Source organism: Malania oleifera, chromosome 13 (genome assembly GCF_029873635.1).
Source record: "Malania oleifera isolate guangnan ecotype guangnan chromosome 13, ASM2987363v1, whole genome shotgun sequence".
NCBI lineage: Eukaryota > Viridiplantae > Streptophyta > Magnoliopsida > Santalales > Ximeniaceae > Malania > Malania oleifera.
Window position 1 is genome coordinate 69,166,177 of NC_080429.1, and position 22,592 is coordinate 69,188,768.

The window sequence follows — 22,592 nt, forward strand, 5'->3', positions numbered from 1 at the left end:
TGATCGAATGATTTTCCGGTTTGGGTACTAATTTCCATACTTGACTTCTTTCAAATTGGTTTAATTCTTCTTGCATTGCAACTATCCAAGATTCATCCTTAAGGGATTTTTCCATATTTTTAGGTTCATTTTGGGATAGGAATGCATAATGATTGCAAAGGTTCTTTAGTGAAGATCTAGTAGTCACACCTCTAGATGGTTCACCTATAATTTGTTCTTGAGGGTGATCTTTCTTATATTTCCATTCTTTTGGAAATTCCATATTTTCTATGAGTTCATCTTTTGACTTTTCTTTGATTATTTCATTTTCCTCCTTGATTTCTATCTCATCCTCCTTTTTGAATATATAATCTTTTTCTTCATTTTTAACCTTTCTTAAAAGAGGGCTAGATTCATCAAAGTCTACGTGAATCGATTCAACTATGGTTAGAGTTCTTTTGTTGTAAACTCTATAGGCTTTACTATTTGTGGAGTATCCTAGGAAAATGCCTTCATCCGATTTAGCATCAAATTTTCCTAAGTTGTCTTTGTTATTTAGGACGAAACACTTACATCCAAAAGCATGAAAGTACTTTATGTTAGGCCTTCTTCCTTTCCACAATTCATAGGGTGTTTTGTTTAGGTTTGATCTAATGGAAACCCTATTAATTATATAGCTAGCTGTATTTACAGCTTCGGCCCAAAAATATTTTGGTAGGTCATTTTCATTAAGCATGGCCCTTGCCATTTCTTGGAGGGTTCTATTTTTTCTTTCCACAACTCCATTTTGTTGTGGGGTTCTAGGTGCCGAAAAGTTGTGATTTATGCCATATTCATTACAAAAATTTTCAACATTTTGATTCTTAAATTCTCTTCCTTGGTCACTTCTAATATTTGAGACATAATACCCTTTCTCATTTTGAAGCTTCTTACATAAAGTGATTAATGAGTTGCAAGCTTCTTCTTTGTTAGCTAGGAACAACACCCATGTGTATCTTGAGTAATCATCAACAATTACAAAGGCGTATTGTTTTCCTCCTAAACTTTAGGTTCTAGTAGGACCAAACAAGTCTAAGTGTATGAGTTCTAGGGGTCTACTAGTTGATATATGTTTCTTCTTTTTGAAACTTTTCTTGGTTTGTTTTCCTAATTGACAAGCATCACATACTTTATCTTTGACAAATTTTGTTTTAGGTAAGCCTTTAACTAAATTCTTTTTGGAGAGTTTGGATATAAGATCCATGCTAGTATGTCCTAACCTCCTATGCCAAAGCCAACTATTTTCACTCATGGCTGCTAGGCAAGTTATGTCTTGAGAGATTAAACTATCAAAATTTATGCAATAAACATTGTTCATTCTAAGTGCAGTGAATAACGTTTTTTGATTCTTAGAATCTCGTATTATGCATTTTTCTCTCTTAAACATTATTTCACATCCTTTGTCGCTAAGTTGACTAATACTTAGTAAATTATGCTTTAGACCATCTACTAACAAGACATCATCTATAGAAAATGAAGAGTCTTTACCTATTTTACCTATTCCGATGATCTTGCCTTTTGCATTGTCACCGAAGGTTACAAATCCTCCATCCTTTGGAGTGAAAGAGGTAAACTTAGATTTATCGCCCGTCATATGCCTTGAACATCCGCTGTCCAAGTACCATTTATCCTTAGACGGAGTGGTCCTAAAGCAAACCTACAAGAAATGATTCAAGTTGTTACTTTTGGAACCCAAACCTTCTTAATTTTCTTTAAATTTTGTCTATTTTTAGCACTTATCTTCCACTCATCTTTTACTTTTGTATACTTTTTCTTAAGTGGACAATTAAACATTATGTGTCCTTTCTTTTTGCACATGTAGCATGTGGTGTGCTCATGAATATTTGTTGATGAAGTACTTGCCTTATATTTAGATTGATTTACAAAATATCCCATATACAAGTTTTTCTTTCTTTTGTTTGAGGCTCCATTATAACCAATTCCTTCTTTGTTGTTTGTCATCCTTTGTTGTCCTACCATCTTTTCAAAGTTATCCTTACCTTTGGTAAAGTTATAGATGACCTTTTCTTTCTCTTGAATTTGATTTTTGAGATTATTTATTTCTTGCATAATCTTGCTATCTTCATTCACTTGAGACTCAGCTAATTTTTTTGATAAGTTATCTACTTTCTTCTCAAGTTCTTCAATCTTTAAATCTTTTTCTTCTTCAACAAGTTTTGTAGATTCAAGTTGATTTTTAAGTGCCTCGTTTTGTTGTTTCAAACTAATGTTTCTTTTTGAGACTTTAATAAACTTGTTATGTAAAAAGAGTAATTCATTTTGAAGTTCTTTGTAAGAGGACATACTTTCACACGAATTACTACAAGATTCATTACACGAATCTTCAAAGAGGGAATAATAAGAGTTTACCTCTTCGTTATGCGCCATGAAGCACATGTTTGCTATTTCTCGATCACTTGGTTCACTTTCCGATTCACTCGAACTAGTGTCATCCCAAGTTGCCTTCATTGCAGGCTTCTTTTTCTTCTTGTCCTTCTTGAGTTGTGGGCATTCCGGTTTGATGTGCCCTACCTTTTTACAATGATAGCAAGTGGGAGGATCATTTTTGTTTTTGTATTCTTTTTTATTACTTTCTCCTTTTTCAGCTTTTGATCCGTTAAATTTTCTAGTGAATTTTTTGTTTCTCCTTAAGAATTTTCCAAGTCTTTTAGTTATGAGTGCTAAATCCTCATCTTCTAATTCACTAGATTCATTATCTTCCTCACTTGAATATTCTTTCAAAGCTTTTAGAGCTATAGACTTCTTATTTTTGTTTTCAGTGCTTCTTTCTTTCAACATCATTTCATAGGTTAGAAGAGATCCTATGAGTTCATCTAAGGAAGTTGTTTTAAGATTTCTTCCTTCCGTAATGGCTGTGGCTTTTGGTTCCCAAATAGGTGGAAGTGCTCTTAGAATTTTACGAATCATCTCATGGGTGGAATAAGTTTTTCCTAAGGCACTTAATGAGTTTATGATATGGGTGAACCTAGTGTACATGCTTGTTATACTTTCATCGGAGTTCATCCTAAAGGCTTCATATTCATTGGTTAACATATCGATTCTACTTTCCCTAACATCTACTGTGCCTTCATAGGTTACTTCTAATTTATCCCAAATCTCTTTGGCTGTTTTACATGTTATTACTCTATTGAACTCATTTGCATCAAGTGCACAGTATAAAGCGTTTATTGCACTTGAGTTAATTTGCAACATTTTATAATCTGAATCGTTTAGTTCTTTATCTTCTTTAGGTACCTCTTTTCCATCAAGTAGTTTAGTGGGGATTAGATTTCCATTTGTTACAACGTTCCATGCCTTCCAGTCCATTGTTTGAAGATAGATTCTCATTCGTTGCTTCCAGAAGGTGTAATTTAATCCACAAAAAATTGGTGGCCTAGTTGAGGATTGACCCTCACCAAAGGGAGCTACTCCTATTTGTGCCATTTAGATCTTTACATAGCTACTTGTTAGGTTTTGCTATAATTAGGCTATGATACCAATTGAAATTAGGATAGCTTCCCAAGAGGGGGGTGAATTGGGAATTTAAAAACTTTCTTTTTAATTCCTTTTAAGAATACTTAACTTCTTTTATTGTTTATCTAATTCTTTTACTTGTTTGTTTAATTTGTCAAACAATAACTTGGTTTCTTTTATAGAATCAACAACACAAGCACTTAAACAACTAAATCACCAATCAACCTTTCAATTAACCACACTATCCAAACTAACCAAACACAATTTGAAGGCAAACAACCAAACCAAAATTAAGATATACAGTAGTAAGAAATTAGGATGGTTGTTTGTTTATGTATGCCTTATAAATATGAATCAAGCCTTGTAGTTGAATGATATGCTTGTTAAAATAAATTTGCTTCTTTTATATGATTTACAACCACACATCCACACTCTTCCCAAAATTCAGAATTCAAATAAACTCATAGTTAATTTTCTTTAGGTGTTTTAACCAAGTAACGTACTCCCGTATGGTTTTCGCAAAGCATGGTTTAACCAACGTACTCCCTTTCGGTTTCCGCAACCCAAATCAAAATTAACTTTAAGTTTGTTTGATTTCCAAATAAACGTAGTGTATATGATTTCAAATTTAAACCATCCACGCAATATAAATATGCTGAAAATAAAGAGTAAAGGAAAGAGAGAGTGAGACACAGGATCTTACGAGGTTCGGCTTCAACACAGCCTACGTCCTCGCCTTTGGCAAAACCACCAAAGGATTCACTAAACCTGTTCCTTTACCGGGTGGAACAATACCTTTATACACTCCTTCAGAAGGCTAGAGCAGCACCTCTCTAAGTGATAATCCCTCGCCTAGCCAACGATCCAGCAAACCTGGAATCGTCATAATCTACAAGAATATAATATAAATTCTGTGTACAAAAAATACTCCCAAAATTTAGAGCAGGTTGTACAAATTGAAATGTAAATTGTACTTCAAAAAATCAAAGCAAAATAGAATATATGAAGCTCTAAAGTTTTTAGAAGTCACCAATGGTTCGTTTAAAAGAGAAATGGAATTGCAACCCGAAACCGAACTTTGATATTTTCAATCTATCAAAATTGTAGAATTCCTCTCCAGCAAAAGATGTGAGCAAAGAAGAACTTCAGAAGAATTTCAGCACAAGATGAATTTCAAATTTTGTCTGATTTCTCTCTTTTCTTGTGTTTTCAAGTATTGTGTTTTTTCATTACCCAAAGAGGTATTTATAGGCAACTTAAAAGATTAACTTCCACATCAAATTAGGTAAACTTTGAAAAAACATTTAATTTGTTGACTAAATTTTGAATTTCAAAATTTTGAAAGATCAACATTCACATCAAATTATGTAAACTTTGAAAAAACATTAAAATTGTTGACTAAATTTTGAAATTCAAAATTTTGAAAGATGTTGTCCATATCAAATTAGGTAAACTTTGAAAAAACATTAAATTGTTGATTAAATTTTAAAATTCAAAATTTTGAAAGATGTTGTCCATATCAAATTAGGTAAACTTTGAAAAAAACATTAAATTGTTGATTAAATTTTGAAATTCAAAATTTTAACAAGAAGCTTCCCTTTGAGATCTAAAATTTGCTCCACATGGCAGTCATCTGCCATGACATGGCAGTCATCTGTCACAATTAAAATTTAAACCCAGAATACTTTTATTAAACCCTTTAACTTGCCAGTCATCTGTCCATAGATAGACAGTCATCTGTCAGGTGCACTGCTTATCAGAAACTCACTTTTTATTTTGAACACTTTCCTTCCGTTAAGGCCTTTGTTACTTTAATTTCAAAAACATGTTTTAAGCTCTTTAAAACAAAGTGTTTCTTAGTTTCTTTTGATTTTATAAGAGCTTCACATATCTAAATGACATTTGGTTTTGAAGTACTTACAACAGTTCTTCTAATTATGGTCTTCTTAAATCCTAGATTTAGGGTAAGGTTTTTTTATCAAAGTTTAGCATTCCAGCAATTGTAGGAAAAGTAGTACGAATGGAAATAATGATATTTTGTTATGAGATATTTGATTTTCAGGGGTGTTGAGTGGGGAGCCTAGTGGGTGTAAGACCTGTCACAGTAGGGGATTGTAGCAGGAATCAGGTAAGGGAAATATGCTATGCTAGGCAAACTTATTATGATTTAGTATAAATTATATGTTTTCAGCAAATTATTATTTAGATTATTTATGTAGTTTCAGAGCTTGATAATGTTGATATTTAATTGTGTGGCATGAGTTAGTATTAGCTCAGTACAAGGTTCCATAATTTTCAGAATACCATTATTTTCAGCATACGCATAGAAACTTGTATTTTGCAGTATTTTCATAATATTGTAATATACCTATTTCAAAACCATAACATTCAGTTCATACAGTAAATCAGATATTTCAGTTATTCAGATACGCAGATATCTCAGAAACTCAATTATTACAGTTTACTCAACAATTTATATGATGTTATGGTTATTTTAGATGTTATAGAATCATGGTTAAAACAATATTTTTGCTTTAGAAATATCAGTTACGTATATAGTATCAGACCTTGATGGACCATATTCAGCAGCAGAGCATGGTACCGTAGTTATATTCAGTTCAAAGTGTAACCCCTATTCAGATAATAGGTGGTATTTAGAAGTCGATTGTGCCTATATTGAGGACAGGCTCCCCATCAGATATGGATTGAGGGTGCCGATCTGACTGTCGAAGTTCAGTTGACTTACCCTGATTGACCAGTCAGGTTAGGTCTCGCCTTTGGGCCGCACAACCTTGTCATGAGGGGTTAGGTCATAACTTCAGTTATTCATTCGGGGAATTTTCACAGTTATTATTTATACATATTATGATCAGATTTACAGACGATAGTTATACTTATAAGTGTTATCAGTATTATGAATAGAACATTCTGAATAATCAGTTTATGTTAAGCTACGTAAGCATGTTTTATATGATAACAGGTGTACATGTTTTCTTAGTTTTGTTATATATGGTATTTTTTTGTTTAAAGTAGATTCTCCAAATATATGACTCACTTGCTACACCCTAGTAATAACAAATTTCTTCTTATTGAGTGTCGCCTTATCCCATTTAATTGATATTTTTCAGGTGATCTAGTTAGGTGAGCATATCAAGCTCACAAGTAGAGGGGCTACAGTGCTACCCTGCCAGGAGGGTGAGTGTTTTTGGGAAAGAGGGTATTTTTGTGTAGCCCTAGTTCAGTTATGTATTTATATTTTGGGAGTATTTAGCACTCTAGTATTGTATTGTATATGTATATGTTGTGGATACTTGACTTCAGCTTCTCGCTGTCTCGGTTGATGTTTTATTCCATCAGGAGTTATTAGCGCAGTTTAACTTAATATATATAAATATATAGAATTTTAGCAGGTCGTTACACTAATAGTGACGAATCTAGAGATTCGTCACTAATATTTACTTTCTAATTTTTTTTAAAATAAAAATACTATTAGTGACAGTTTCAAAACTATCAGTAAAACCCCATTATTAGTGACGAATCTCTCAATTTGACACTAGTACTGTAAACTAAATTATTTTTTATATTTTTTAAATAAAAATACTATCAGTGACGGTTCAAAATCGTCACCAATACCTCATTATTTGTGACAAATCTCCCAATCCGTCACTAGTACTGTTAACTAAATTATTTTTTATATTTTTTTAAATAAAAACAATATTAGTAACGGTTTCTAAACCGTCACTAATGCCCCATTATTAGTGACGAATCTCCCAATCCGTCACTAGTACTGTTAACTAAATTATTTTTTATATTTTTTAAATAAAAATACTATCAGTAACAGTTTCTAAACCATCACTAATATCTCATTATTAGTGATGAACCTCTCAATCCGTCATTAATACTGTTAACTAAATTATTTTTTATATATTTTTTAAATAAAACCACTATGAGTGACTGTTTCATAATCGTCACTAATACACCATTATTAGTGATGAATTTCCCAATCCGTCACTTATACTATTAATTATATTATTTTTTATATTTTTTAAATAAAAACACTATTAGTAATGGTTTCAAAACCATCACTAATACCCCATTACTAGTGACGAATCTCCCAATCCGTCATTAATACTGTTAACTAAATTATTTTTATTTATTAATAAATACTAGTAGTGACAGTTAGCTAATCGTCACTAATAAGTGACTTTTAGTGACGAATTTAATTCGTCACTAATATCCTAAAATCGTCACTATTATTTTTTTGAAATAATCTCCTCGCGAAAAATTACTTCCTATGCAGTTTTTAGTGATGAAAGTATTAGTGACGGTATTAAAACTGTTACTAATAGTGTTGTATTAGTGACGGCTGCTAAAAATGTCACTATTGCTTACACTATTAGTGACGGTTCTTAAAAACCGTCACTAATACCAACTTTTATTGACGAAATTGAATTCGTCACTAATATTTTCGTCACTAAAAATCAATTTTTTTGTAGTGTCTGGGAAAAATGATCCTTAGTGGGGGCAGGGCTCACCAAAACACAAAAAAAGGAAGGAAGAGAGAAAAAGTGTTAGATTTGGAAAAAGAAAAAGAAAGAAAAACTAGAGAAAAGATGAAAAACTAGGAGAGAATATATATATATATCTCTGAACCTATGTGAGCGTGGGTTCCTTTGTTGTAGCATTAGATGGCTGAAGGTGGCTCATTGGAGGAAGTTTAGAGGTTGCACTAGCACTATGGGAGTGAGGCAAGGAACCCGAGAGAGAGAGAGAGAGAGAGAGAGAGAGAGAGAGAGAGAGAGAGAGAGAGAGAGGAAAAACAAAAGGGAATTGGAAAACTAAGAAATAAAAAAAAAACATTTTTAAGTCTAAAAAAAATCTATACCATGTCATATGTCATCCACCGATGGGTGACACGTGGCATGATCCGACCAAGAGATGTGTGTTTTCTCTAGATGATCAAATCATTATCACATCAGCAATCTATGTAAGGAGAGGTGTGTCAATGAAATAGGTTCATTCATGGTGGCGTGATATAGGTTAGGTGACGTCATCATGATGTCATCTGCCACGTGTCAACACATAGGTTTTCAAAAAGGGGGGCCTTGAGGTGGGCCATGTGTCACCTTTCAGTGGGTGACACGTGGGACGATTTTGGCCATTTGCTTTGTGTTTTCTATGAATAGCTAGATCATTACCATGTCAATGTTCCTGGTGTGGTTAGGCGTGCCAATGAGATGGCACCACAGGACACTGATTTACGAATTTGGTGATGTCATGCTAATGTCACCTTGCCACGTGTCAGCCTTTGATTTTTTCTTGCCTCTCCTCCTTGGCCGAGTTTACTCAAGTTAACATAGGTTAACTCGAGTTGACTTAAGTTGACATAGGTTAACTCAAGTTGACTTTTTAATCAGTTTGACTCAATTAGACTGAGTTAAATCAATTTTCCCTTTTTATTTATTTTTATTATTTATTTATTTTTTCAAAAATATTTTTGCTTCACAATAAATCATTAAAATTTCATAAAATAGTAAAAATAAAAAAAATCAATAAAAAAATTCTAGAAATGTTAGTAAGCTAAGGAGTTTTTGGAGTCAAAAAAATATTTAAAAAAAAATAAAAAACTATAAATAACAAAAACGAAGAAAATTCGAGCACTTCTTAGTATGTTGACTTGTGAGTGACTATTGAATGTGTGTTTTACTTAATGTTTGATTTCATGGTTGTTCATTTTCTATATGTATGTGCATGTGTACTTGCGTCTTTGTGTGCGCGCCACCCTATGAGGAGAAATTCAATAAAATGGGATTGTGTTGTCCTCAACCATCTCTTGAGGAGTGGATTGTCTATTAGAGTCATATTGAGATTGCTCAATGGTGATTCCATTAGAATTTTTGAAATTGGTGCACATAATCCCCTTGGTCGAGCTTTTTTGGTTTGGTTATATTTGTGCTGGACCTACTTTACACGTATGCTTCCATTGTTCTGCATAGTGTTTCCCTTAAGTTCTTTGGTATGCTGCTCCTAGCTTCTAGTATGTATTCTTGTGCCTCATTTGTGTGCCCTTTTATTTGACATGCTTACTTTTGATTATGCATGTGTTTATATTTGAATTAAGTATGCATGTTCTCATGTTAGATTGTTACTCTTGTTTCACTTTTCATTATTTTTTAAAATGAGATAAATTGAATAAAATAGGAAGAATTCGAGTCTTGATTGATTAAATCTAAAAGAAAAACTTAATCTAATCAAGTATTGTCCGCTGAATGGGTGTGAAAGGATGCTAATACCTTCCCTTTACATAATCATGCTCCCAGATTCTATCTAAGGATGCAAACCTCTGACTGCTGGTTTCCTTGGATTTAGGTGTAGTTGGCATCCATATACCCTGCCACTGATGGTTCACTTTGTTGTCTACTGAACATAATTTACCCATCGAGTATCTTAGAATTCACTTGATTGCATCCCAATGTTGTCGACCCGAATTCGAAAAGAACTTGCTCACCACGTTGACAGCTTGTGCCAGGTCCAACCTTGTACATTCCATGGAATACATCAAATAACCTACTGCACTGGCATAAGGGACCTTCGACATGTTAGGAACCTCATTGTCTGTCTTTGGGCATTGAGAGGTAGACAGCCTAAAATTACTTGCTAACAGTGTACTCACTGGTTTAGCATTATCCATGCTAAACCTCTCCAACACCTTCTCCACATAGTCGCCCTAAAATAACCAAAATCTCCCTGCAACTCTATCCCTGCGAATCTTCATCCCAAGTATCCTCTTGGCTGCACACAAGTATTTTATATCGAACTCTTTACTCAACAGAGCCTTCAACTGATTCACCTCAGTCATATCCTTCGCACCAATCAACATATCATCGACATAAAACAACAGAAATATGAGAGAACCGTCCGCAAAACTCCTTACATAGATGCAACAACCGTACTCACACCTCCTGTAGCCAATACAGATCATATAGGCGTCAAACTGTTTGTACCATTGCCTCGTAAACTGCTTCGACCCGTAAAGTGACTTCTTTAGTTTACAAACCAAGTGCTCCTGTCTAGGTTGACAAAACCCTTCTGGCTGTGTCATGTAAATGAACTCCTCCAAATCACTGTGGAAGAACATTGTCTTTCCATCCGAGCTCCATGCATATTGTATTGTGTCTGATCACAGAAGAGAAGATTTCATCATAATCAACTCCCTTTCTTTGCAAGTATCCCTTTGCTAGGAACCGAGCCTTCAACTTCTCTCATTCTTTTTCTAAAACTGTTTCTTTCTTCCTGTACACTCACTTGCATCCTATCGTCCTCTTCCCAGCTAGAAGTTCCACTGAATCCCACATCTATTTCTTATGCAGTGATTTCATCTCCTCCACCAAAGTACACATCCAACTACTTTTCTCCTAACTGTGCACTGCCTCTTGAAATGTAGTAGGATCCCCGCTACTAGTGGTAAGTGCATAAGACACCAGATCATCAAAATCATACCTGGGCGGTGGCCTACCAATGCATCTGGGTCCGTCTACAATTATACTGCTCTGCTGTTGGTCTCCTAAGCTAGAGCTCCCTACATTGTCATCTCCACCATGAGTCTCTAACTCCACCTGCACTTCTTGTTAATCCCTTGAGCTAGAACTCCCCACATTTAGGCTTTGAGTCTCCAACTCCACATGCACAACATGCTCTTTGTTGTTGCAGTTTTCTAGCACCTTTTTCTCTTCTTCTTCCTAAGTACACCGCAACATGGTTTTGTCATCGAAAACCACATCTTTGCTAATCTCCACCTTGTTTGCCACTGGATCCTACAACTTGAACTCTTTCACACCTTTCTGATACCCCATAAAATGTAACGTCTAAACTTTGCCTCAAACTTTGATATATTCTCACCAGGAATATGCACATAGGTTGGATACCCAAATACTCTCAACCTGGAGTAGTCTACCTTGATAACTATCCACACCTCCTCACCAACTTTCCCATTTTGTGATGCCTTTGGTGATCTGTTAACCTAGAAACAAGTCATACTCACCACCTTGACTCAAAAATTCTTGGCGAGCCTAGCATCCAATATGAGACACTGAGCCTTTTCAACTAGGGTTCAATTCATCCTTTTCGCCATACCATTTTGTTGTCGTGTCCAACATACTATAAAATGCCTCCTTAGGCCATACAGCTAACAAAACTCTTTGAGGCTCGAATTTGTGTACTCAGTTCCTTTGTTCGTCCTGAGCCACTTAATCTTTCTCCAAGTATTGTTTTCCACCTCAACTTTCCACTATTTAAACTTGACAAACGTCTTTGAATTGTGCCGCATTAAGTACACCTAGACCTTCCGTGAGTAATCATTAATGAAACTCACGTAGTACATATGTGCGCCTCATGATGCTACTCTCATCGGTTCCCAAATATCTGAATGAACGTAATTGAGGATTCCCTTTGTCTTGTGCGTGACTACCATGAACTGGACCGTATTTTTTTCCCCAAGCACACAGTACCTGCAGAAATCTAGCTTGTATGTTTTGACCCCCTTCAACAGATTTCTCTTATGAAGCTCCTTCATTCCATGCTCACCCATATGCCGTAACCGCATATGCCACAAGACTGTATCATCCGACTCATACTCTGCAACTACACCTCCACCTACAATAGTAGTACCCAACATTGTGTATATATTCCCTGGTACTCTATGCCCCTTCATCACCGTCAGAATACCCTTACTCACCTTTATTATCCCACTTTCAGACTTATAACTAAACCCATTATAGTCTAAAGTGCCTAACGAAATCAAATTCTCTCTCAATTCCGGTATGTGCCTTGCCTCACATAACGTCCTCACCACACCATCATACATCTTGATTTCGATGTTCCCCATTCCAACAACTTTGCATTTAACATTATTTTCCATCATAACAAAAGCAAAATTCACCAATTTGTAAGTGGTGAATCAGTCTTTGTTGGGCATCATATGATAAGAACACGCCGAGTCTAAGATCCAAGAATCCGTGAGATCGTCTGAACTAGATGAAATCGAGAGCATATCACCATTACCGCTTCCAGAGTCTCCTTCTTTTGCTACATCCATCATGTTTGATGAAACTTCTTTATTTTTATCATTCCCCTTCTTCCTCTATGAAAAATTGGGTTTTATGTGCCCTTTTTTTCTTGCACTTAAAACACCGCACGTCCTTCCTCTTCTTGGAATTGGATTGAACCTTATTATTACTCGGTCCACCCCGAAACTTGCTCCTCCCACAATCTTGGTTCCCCTTCACCACGAGCCCTTCACCTTGTGAACTCTCATCGTTGACCTTCTTTCTCGGATGGAAACTCAACAATGCACTTATGATATCTTCTAACTTTAGGGTTTCTTTCCCCCATGTTAGAGTCATAACCAAGTTCTCATACGTAGGAGACGTAGGTAGGGAATTCAACAACATCAACACTTTGTCTTCATTCTCAAACTTCACACCAACCTACTTTAGATCATTGATGATTTGATTGAATATGTTGATGTGTTGAATCAGATCTGAACCCTCTGCCATCTAAAGCTCGTAAAGTTTCTTCTTAAGATACAACCTTTTTGACAAAGACTTAGACATATACTGGCTCTCCAGTTTCAGCCAAATTGCTGTCGACAATTCACCATCCACGACGTGATACATCACGCCATTAGCCAGACAAAGCCTAATAGTAGCCACAACCTTCACTTCCAACTCCTTCCAACTCGTGTCGTCCATGTCTTTTGGCTTCGTTCCGTACAGTGCCTTCACCATACCTTGTTGCACTAACACGTCCTTAACCCTCCTCTGCCAAAGTCCAAAATTTCTCATTCCGTAGAACATACCAATATCAAACTTCGATGAAGAAATCCCATCCATTGCAACCAACCTGACTCTGATACCAAATTTGTCGTGCAGAGTGGTAGTATACCAATGCGCAGCAGAAAAACACAAATTGAATCCGGAACAAGCAATGCAAGCAACCAACGATAAATATACGGAAACACACTCACAAAGAGAATAAAATAAAGTTATAAGAACACACGACACAAGAAATTACGTAGTTCGGCAATGTGCCTATGTCCATGGTAGCAAGCAGCTAATTTTCACTATCAAATCGTCAAAAGCTTACATCAAGGGTTATAAAATATTGTTTTTTACAGAATATTGTTTTTATTCTAACCCCATGCGTACAAAAGACTTAGAATATTTCTAAAACACTTCTGTAGCAAATTCTGGAGGAAAATCCTCTGAATCTCGCAATCTACTAGTCTCTCGATTCAAAATCGTGATCTACGCCAAATAAAACCGTCGACAGTTTCAGCAAACCATTGATGGTTTAATATCGAGAATTGTTCCTGTGCAGACTGAAATCGTCGATGGATTTAGGGAAATCGTGGACGATTATATCTTGAGACCAAAACCATCAATCATACCATCGACCAAACAGTCGACGATTTCTTCTTACAGCTCAACTTCCTTGTTTTTTGTTTCACCATACTTTCATGGCACATGTGTTCCACTCAATATAAGCCACATATCCAACTGGTTCAAACAAAGATAACCACCGGTAAGGAATGTACCATCATCCTTGGGTTGAATTGAAGAAGAATCATTGGTAGGGTATGCCACCACCCAAGGTCGAATAAAGAGAACCACCAATGAGGAATGTACTACCATCCTAGAGCTAGAGTAAAGATAACCACTGGCGGGGAATGCGCCAATATACGGGGTTGAATTGAAAAGTAACCACTAATGGGACCTATTCAATCACCTATGGTTGAATTTTAAAATCTCTTGACAAAGAAAAAAATGGCTTCGCTAAAAATAAACACCAATCCATGTGATGTTTCCTTGTAGAGGGCTTCATAATGTAAATGAATTGCTATTATAAATGCTATGACAGATTATATGTTAATTTCAAACTTGGCAAAAAGACATGCTACTCTTTGACTAGACACGATGTTGAATGCAAATGTCGTATTTGCCCTTTCTATATGGAAGATGTCATGCAAATGTTGAGGCACTAGACAAGATGTCAGATGCAAATGACATTTTCTTTTTCTAGATTGCCTTTTAAGTGAATCACAATAAATCTACTGCACAAATTGAAACTTTAATTTCTCTAAATGCAATATTGAATACCTCAATCAAATATATCAAAATCTATAGTGCTCTCAATCAGGATGTTGTATTCTCGCACACTTCTAAACTTTATCCTACATTGCCACTAATAAATCGATTTGAGCTTGTTTTGCCTTGAATTAATGATTTAGCCTTTCAATGTCTCGACTTCAGAACTTTCGACTTCTCGTGCATAACATTCAATGATACAAATCATGCCAAAGGGAGTGCAATTAGATTATGGAGTGCGATACCAATGAAAGTCATTCAAATCTACTACCACCTATATAGAGCCTAGCCTATAACTAATGGGGAATAAGCTCCCCTTGGGCCCCAAAATTTTGATTATGATTCATTTGAAATTCAAATAACAAAGATGCAAATAGAGACAAGTCCCCTATTTGGGTAAATCGTTTAAAGAATTAAAAGTCAGAGCATGTTTGTTTGCAAGGTTTTAACTTAGTAGCGTGGATAATGGCTTTACCAGTGCTCCACCTTGTACCATGTCAGTGTCAACTTGGAAGCTCTAGCCCACTAAGAAATCAACCAATATAGCTTTTGAGCTCTTTTAGGCTTCACTCCCATCACTAACTCCTTGTAATTGCTTCATTTTCCCCTCTTGTGTTTCTCTAATATTACTTCTAAAAAAAATTTGGTGTTGTGCCCTTTTAAGTGTCGTGCATCCTCTTTGATTTTCCTACTATATTTCTTCTTTTGATAGTGCACTCTCTCTTTTGGATAAATATTACTCTCTAAACCTAATCTATGTCTCGTTGGGATTTGGTATTGATGTCTTAACTTCAAGATAGTCTTTAAACACGGGACAAAACTTAGGTTAGGATATAGGGTCAAGAAACAAAGGAAAATTGTGGTTCAAAATCTCTTTCCTATTACAACATTTTTCCCTAATTATGTGGGGATTTTACCAAACTTGTTAATGATGAACAAGTAATGTACGTATCTTTTTAGGATTAGATCATTATATATTTCAGGATTAGATCATTATCTCAAAGCATGTAAAAATATGCTTCCCAACACAGTTTTTTAAAAATTTTAAATAAAAATAACTTTAAATTCACAACAAAAAAATTTAACATCTCAAATTTAACAAAAGGAAGTAAATATTCAATTTTTAAAATCCCAAAAATCTCTCCAAAGTTTAACCAGAAAAAAAAAAAAATCAAAGACTCTTCCAATAATTAGTGAAAAAAAAAAAAAAGTGGAAGAGGCAAGCAAAAAGTTTAAAATCTCATAGCTGTTAATTTCATTAAAGTTTTAAATCATCAAAGAAGGCCAGCATTTGCAAAAGAAAATCCATGAGCTTCTTTTGTCCTTAAGCTGGAATAAATATTTAAACTTCACAATCGATCACCACCAAAGAGAAGTCAAAACAACTTACAAAGAAAATCCCAATAATGCAATCCGGCGAATAATAAAATAAAATTAAAATGAAAAATAAACACGCCTCTTCAATTCTAACCTACCCCACAACAGCAAACCCCGGTGAGCGAAACCGGAAATCTACAAAAAGCCCCGGGCGTGGACTGACCTCCATCAACCGAAGCCGGCGGCAGAACCCTCCCATCGGCAAAGAGGAGGCGCCCGTTCCCCTCAGGCTGCACAGCGACTTCAGGCTCCGCTCCCGCGTCGTAGAATCCCCCGTCGCCGAAAGCCCGCTCCACCTCCAGGAACTGGCCCAGCGACGCCGACCTCCCCGTGTCGTCTCTGCACAGCCTCCACCACCGCCTCCGCCGCCGCTCCTTCACCTTCGACGAGGCCGTCTTCCTGATCTGCTCCTTCGCGTCGCTCGTCCCCACTCCGCCGCCTGCAGCATTGCCTGTTCCGGAGGGGATCGCGAGGGTCTCGCGTTGAGACGGCGGCCTGAAACCCGTCGCCGGGAAGCTGACGCCCATTAGAGTCCCCAAGGTCGTGCTCCTGTCATGGAAGAACGAACCCGTCGACTGCAGAACCGAAAAATGGGGAAGGATGTGAGTCAATTGAAGAAAAATGGTAATGTCAAAAATGCGTGTTAATTGAAGGATTGATTGGTACCTGGGAGTCGAGATCGGAGGAAGAAATGGAGGAGATTGTAGGCGATGAAGGTGGAACCAAATCATTCGCTGGATCTAAAATTTCCATTGCCTCCGGTCCTCTGTCGAGGGTAAACTGCCCTTGTTGTTTAGGGCCTTAGGGCCTAGGGGAGCCTTTAGTAGGTTGAGCATGATATACAATCTCTTTGTAAGCAAGCAGGAAACTTTTTCTTAGTAGTAGTAGTATTTCACTACTCCTAATAGTGCCATTTAACTTAAAACATATGACAAGGATGAAAATAAAAATATATATGGACTTTTTGAAGTCACATACCAACAAGTATAAGGAATACCAAGTCAAATACTCTTTCTTTAGATAGATATTTGTAATAAGATTAAATATATGCATTATTTAAACACTAATGGAGTAACTTATATAGTTATAAAATTAGATTAAAAACAATGGAAGAGGATATAAATATGAAGTTTTTTATGGAAATATTTAATTTAAAAATAAAATAAACATAATTGTAGGGTAGGTGAGCTAATATCTACAGAAAAAAATCCAATCGACGATTTGAAAGTTCGTTTTAACAAAAACAAATTTTTGAAAAATCTGTTTTAGTTCAAGTATCACCTCAATAAGCCAGTTGTCAGGGAAGAGAGGAAAGTTCGTTCTCTATTTAAAAAATAAAATATATATTTAAAATTACATTGAAATAGGTCAGTTGTCATGAGGAGAGAACCACTTTTGGAAAATTGGTTCCCTATTTTAAAAAAAATTAAAAAATGTATGTAAAGTTGCAGCGGAATCAGCAGAGGTCATTTGTTAGGAGGAGAGACTGACTTTTGGAAAGTTGATTCTCTATTAAAAAATATAAAAAAAAATGCATTTGAAATTGCATTAGAATCTCAAGAGGTCAAAGGAGAGAGAACCAACAACAACAACAACAATAACAAAACCAAGTTTTACTCCCACTAAGTGGGGTCGGCTATATGAATCATTTTCCACCAATTTATGCGATTATGGACCAATTATTTTGATAGATTCAAGGATATTAAATACTTGTTCACTATCTCCTCCTAAGTTATTTTAGGTCTACCCTTACCCCTTCTACTACCCCCCACAGTAACAAAGTCACTCTTCCTCACAGGTGCACTATAAGGCCTACGTTGCAAGTGTCCATACCATCAGAGTCGTCCCTTCCTTATCTTATCTTCTATAGGAGCTACACCTAACTTACCACGAATATGTTCATTCCTAAATTTATCTTTCAATGTTATATCACTCATCCATCTAAGCATCCTCATCTAGGCAACTTTTACTTTTTGGATATTATATTTCTTCGTCGCCCAATCCGATTCATATAGCATAGCTGGTTTTATAGCTGTCCTATAGAACTTTCCTTTCAATTTTAAGGGTATTCTACGATCACATAGCACACTTGAAGCACTTCTCCATTTTACCCAAACTTCTTTAACTCTATGCATTACATCATCTTCAATTTCTCCTTTAGCTTGTCTAATACATAAAAGGTATTGAAATCTGCAAGTACTATTTATTTCTTCATCATCAAGTTTAACTTTGTCTCCAATATTCCTCCTATCATTATTAAAATTACATTTCATATATTCTGTTTTATTTCTACTTATCTTAAAGTCTCTAGATTCCAAAGCTTCTCTCTATAATTCTAACTTAGCCTCTACTCCATCCCTAATTTCGTTAATTAATACAATATCATCTACAAACAACATACACCATGAAACCTCCTTTTGAATACTCTTAGTCAATTGATCCATCACTAAAGCAAAAAGATAAGGACTCAAAGCAGATCCTTGATGTACACCTATGGTAATTGGAAATTCTCTAGTTTCTCCATGTATAGTCCTTACACGAGTCATTACTCCATCGTACATATCCTTAATGACATCAGTATACCTACAACATACACCCTTTTTTTTTTTTTTTTTTCTGAAACCTACCATAGAACTTCCCTAGGTATCCTATCACATGTTTTCTCAAGGTCAATAAATATTATATGCAAGTCCCTCTTCTTTTCCCTAAACTTTTCCATTAATCTTCTTAAAAGATAAATAGCTTCTGTGGTAAATCTCCCAAGCATAAAACCAAATTGATTTTCTGAGATCTTCGTTTCTAACCTTAATCTTTGTTCAACTACTCTTTCCCATAGTTTCATTGTATGACTCATAAGTTTAATTCCACGATAGTTATTACAATTTTGAATATCTCCTTTATTTTTGTATATAGGTATTAAAGTGATTTTCCTCCATTCATCTGACATTTTCTTAGTTTTTACAATTGTATTAAATAAATTAGTTAACCATATAATTCCGTTATCACCCAAGCATTTCTAAACTTTAATTGGGATGTTATCTGGTCCCATAGCTTTCCCATTTTTTATCTTTTTTAGTACAAACTTAACTTCGTTAACTCTAATTTTACGAATAAATCTTATATTTTTAGTCTTTTCCTCATTTGACAATTCTAAGTTTAAGTCTTCTATTTGGTTTTCGTTAAACAACTTACTAAAGTAACTTCGCCATCTTTCTTTAATATCTTCGTCCTTAACCAAGATAATATCATCTTCACTTTTTATACATTTTACATTTGCTAAGTCCTCGTTCTTCCTTTCTCTAGCTTTAACAAGTTAAATATATCTCTTTCCCCTTCTTTTGTACCTAATCTATCATACAAACTATTAAATGATCTATATTTAGTTTCACTAACGGCCCTTTTTTGCATCTTTTTTTGCCTCCTTATATTTTTCAAAGTTATCTTTGTTTCTACATTTTTGCCACGTTTTATACCAAATTCTTTTTGTCTTTATGATTTTTTGTACATCTTTATCCCACTACCAACTTTCTTTACTATTCGAGAATCTTCCTCTTGATTCACCTAAAATCTCTTTTGCTATCCTTTTAATAGATCTAGTTAATCTATTCCAAAGAGTGTTTGTATCTATCCCATCCTCTAAGATTCAATCCCCATATTTGATCAAAGGAGAGAGACCGACTTTCCAAAAGTCGGTCGATTATGCCCCCCCTTCCCCCCAATGCATGCAAAATAGAATAAACATAATTGAGTGATTTTTTTTGCAAAATCATTGTTGAAAACACTTGAAACCTTTTGACATATCTTGAAACCTTCACTGAAAAATGTTGTGTATGGTGGCTCATTTCTTGGAATGACAAAGTTACACAAAGGAAGAAGAACCGAAAAGGTAATCTGACTATAATGAAAGGGCAAAAACTGGATGGGAATATCTACACATTACAAGGAACTACCATTGTAGGTGGACTTGCAGTCGTAGATGTTGAATTAGATGAGATTGTCTTGTGGCATATGTGTCTTGGGCATATGGGGGAACGCGACATGAAAGAACTACACAAGAGGAAATTATTGAAGGGCTTAAAATCATGTCAACTAGAATTTTGTAGGATTTGTGTTCTAGGAAAACAGAATAGGGCAAAGTTCAGATCAACTATACACAAGACAAAGGGGATTCTTGACTATGTGCATTGAGATGCTTGGGGTCCAATCAGAGTTGCATCAAAGGGTGGACATGTGTATTATGTTAGTTTTATAGATAATTACTCACGGAAGGTATAGGTTTACCTCATGCATCACAAATCATATACTTTTGCTAGATTTAAGATTTAGAAGGCTGAAATGGAAAACCAGATAGGGAAGAGAATCAAATACTTAAGGTTAGATAATGGGATCAAGTACGTTGATTCTCGGTTTATGGAGTTTTGTGCAAAGCAAGGCATCAGGAGATACTTTACAGTTTGCCGGACACCTCAGCAAAATGGTGTGGCAGAACGAATAAACCAAACTTTTGCTGAAAAAGCTCGATATCTCAGATTAAATCCAGGACTACTGAATAACTTCTAGGCTGAGGCAATTGTTTTCTGATAAACCGATTACAAAAGGCGTCACTAGAGGGTAGAGTGGTAGAAGAGGTTTGGACGGAAAATGCAGTAGACTACTTCGAATTGAAGGTATTCAGGTGTCCAGCCTATGTTCATGTATCTAGTGAGGTGAGGTCTAAGCTTGACCCAAAGTCTCGTTGTTTCATCTTTTTTGGATATCTAGAGGGTGTAAAGGGGCACAAGTTGTGGGACCTAGTGGCAAACAAGGCGGTGATCAGTTGGGATGTAATCTTTGATGAGAAGGCTATGATAAAGCGTACTCAAGAGTGCGTTGAATAGAAACAGGGGCACTGATGAACATGTTGTGCAGGTGGAGTTGGAAGCTCAAGGCAATATAAATGATCTTGGTCCTATGGTTGCAGGGAACTCTAACTTGGAAAACCAGCAAGTCGACGATATTCCTTTACGAAGATCCAGATGCATTATCAGACCTCTGTCAAGGTATGAGTTTGAAGAGTTAGTGTCTTATGTTTTTCTTACAAGTTGCAACGATCCAACTACGTTTCAAGAGGCAGTGCACAATCAAGAGAAAGGTATATGGATGGTAGCGATGATTGAAAAGATGGAGTTACTACATAAAAATCAAACTTGGGATTTGTTGGAGCTTCTAGATGGGAAAAGACCGATAGGCTGCAAATGGGTATACAGGAAGAATGAGGCAATTTCAGAAAAAGGAAGGTGAGAATTTCAAGGTATGGTTTGTGACAAAAGGATACTCACAAAAGAAGGGGATAGACTATGATGAGATCTTTTCACCCGTGATTCGACATACTTCTATTAGGATTGTGTTGGGATTGGTAGCCCATTATGATCTTCATTTGGAAAAAATGGATGTGAAGACGACATTTCTTCACGGTGACTTGGAGGAGCAGATTTATATGGTATAACCGAAGGGATTTTGTGAACCACAGAAAGAAAATTTAGTTTGCAAGTTGAAGAAATCTCTCTATGGGTTGAAACAGTCTCCAATATAAAATATTTGATTCCTACATGATCAAGATTGACTATAAAAGGTGTGAGTATGACTTCTGTGTATGCGTGAACAAACTTGATGATGACTATTTTATTTTCTTATTTTTATACGTTGATGATATATTGATAGTTGCAAAAGATTTAACTGAGGTGAATTAGTTAAAGGAATTGTTGCATAAGGAATTTGACATGAAGGATCTTACTTCAGCCAAGAAAATACTTGGGATGGAGATTCGCCGAGATAGGACTACAGGAAGATTATTGCTATTTCAGGGTGGTTATGTGCATAAGGTGTTGGAGAGGTTTAGCATGACTAATGCAAGACCAGTGAGTACACCTCTAGCGAATCATTTTAAGTTATTTATTGCAAATTGCCCAAGTACAGATAAGGATATTCGGGACATGTCAAAGGTCCCCTATACTAGCGTTGCAGGGAGTTTGATGTATACCATGGTATGTATGAGGCCAGATTTGGCACACGCTGTAAGTGTGGTAAGTAAGTTTCTCTCTAATCCAGAAAGACGTCATTGGGAAGCCGTCGAATGGATATTCAAATACTTGCGCGGTATATCCAATCAACGAAAATGGATAACTTGAATAAAGTTAGTGAGTCACTAATAAAATGGTCCTACAATATTCTGAGTTTGAATATTAACACAACATAATGCAGTTGTGCATTATGTTGTGTGTGTGTGTGTGTGTGTGTGAGAGAGAGAGAGAGAGAGAGAGAGAGAGAGAGACTTTTGAGAGATTGATTTATTTGTCAAGAGTAAATAATATTTAAGGATAATAAATTTTTGTTCCGTTGTGCATCGTATATCCAATCCTTATTTACAACAGGAACCTTTCACTACATTTTGGCATAAATCCAACATTTAAACACGAATAATAAAATGGATAACTTATTGGGAAGCCGTCAAATGGATAACTTGAATAAAGTTAGTGAGTCACTAATAAAATGGTCCTGCAATATTCTGAGTTTGAATACTAAGACAACATAATGCAGTTG

The 22,592-nt window shown here is 35.7% G+C and overlaps 1 protein-coding gene across 1 annotated transcript; it reads right to left on the reverse strand.

Annotated features, from left to right (window-relative positions):
- Nucleotides 1–15,867: 15,867 nt before the first annotated feature.
- On the reverse strand, nucleotides 15,868–16,939 carry LOC131146779 (uncharacterized protein At3g17950). The gene is made up of 2 exons (XM_058096560.1): nucleotides 16,680–16,939; nucleotides 15,868–16,588 (listed from the first exon to the last, which is right to left on the reverse strand). The coding sequence occupies exons 1-2, from the start codon at nucleotides 16,764–16,766 to the stop codon at nucleotides 16,103–16,105; spliced, it is 573 nt and encodes a 190-aa protein (XP_057952543.1). The 5' UTR covers nucleotides 16,767–16,939; the 3' UTR covers nucleotides 15,868–16,102.
- Nucleotides 16,940–22,592: the final 5,653 nt, after the last annotated feature.

Coding starts and splice junctions, on each gene's coding strand:
- LOC131146779 (XM_058096560.1), bottom strand. CDS start 16,766: ATGGAAATTTTAGATCCAGCGAATGATTTGGTTCCACCTTCATCGCCT. Junction 16,589..16,679: donor CCTCCGATCTCGACTCCCAG/GTACCAATCAAT, acceptor TCGGTTCTGCAG/TCGACGGGTTCGTTCTTCCA.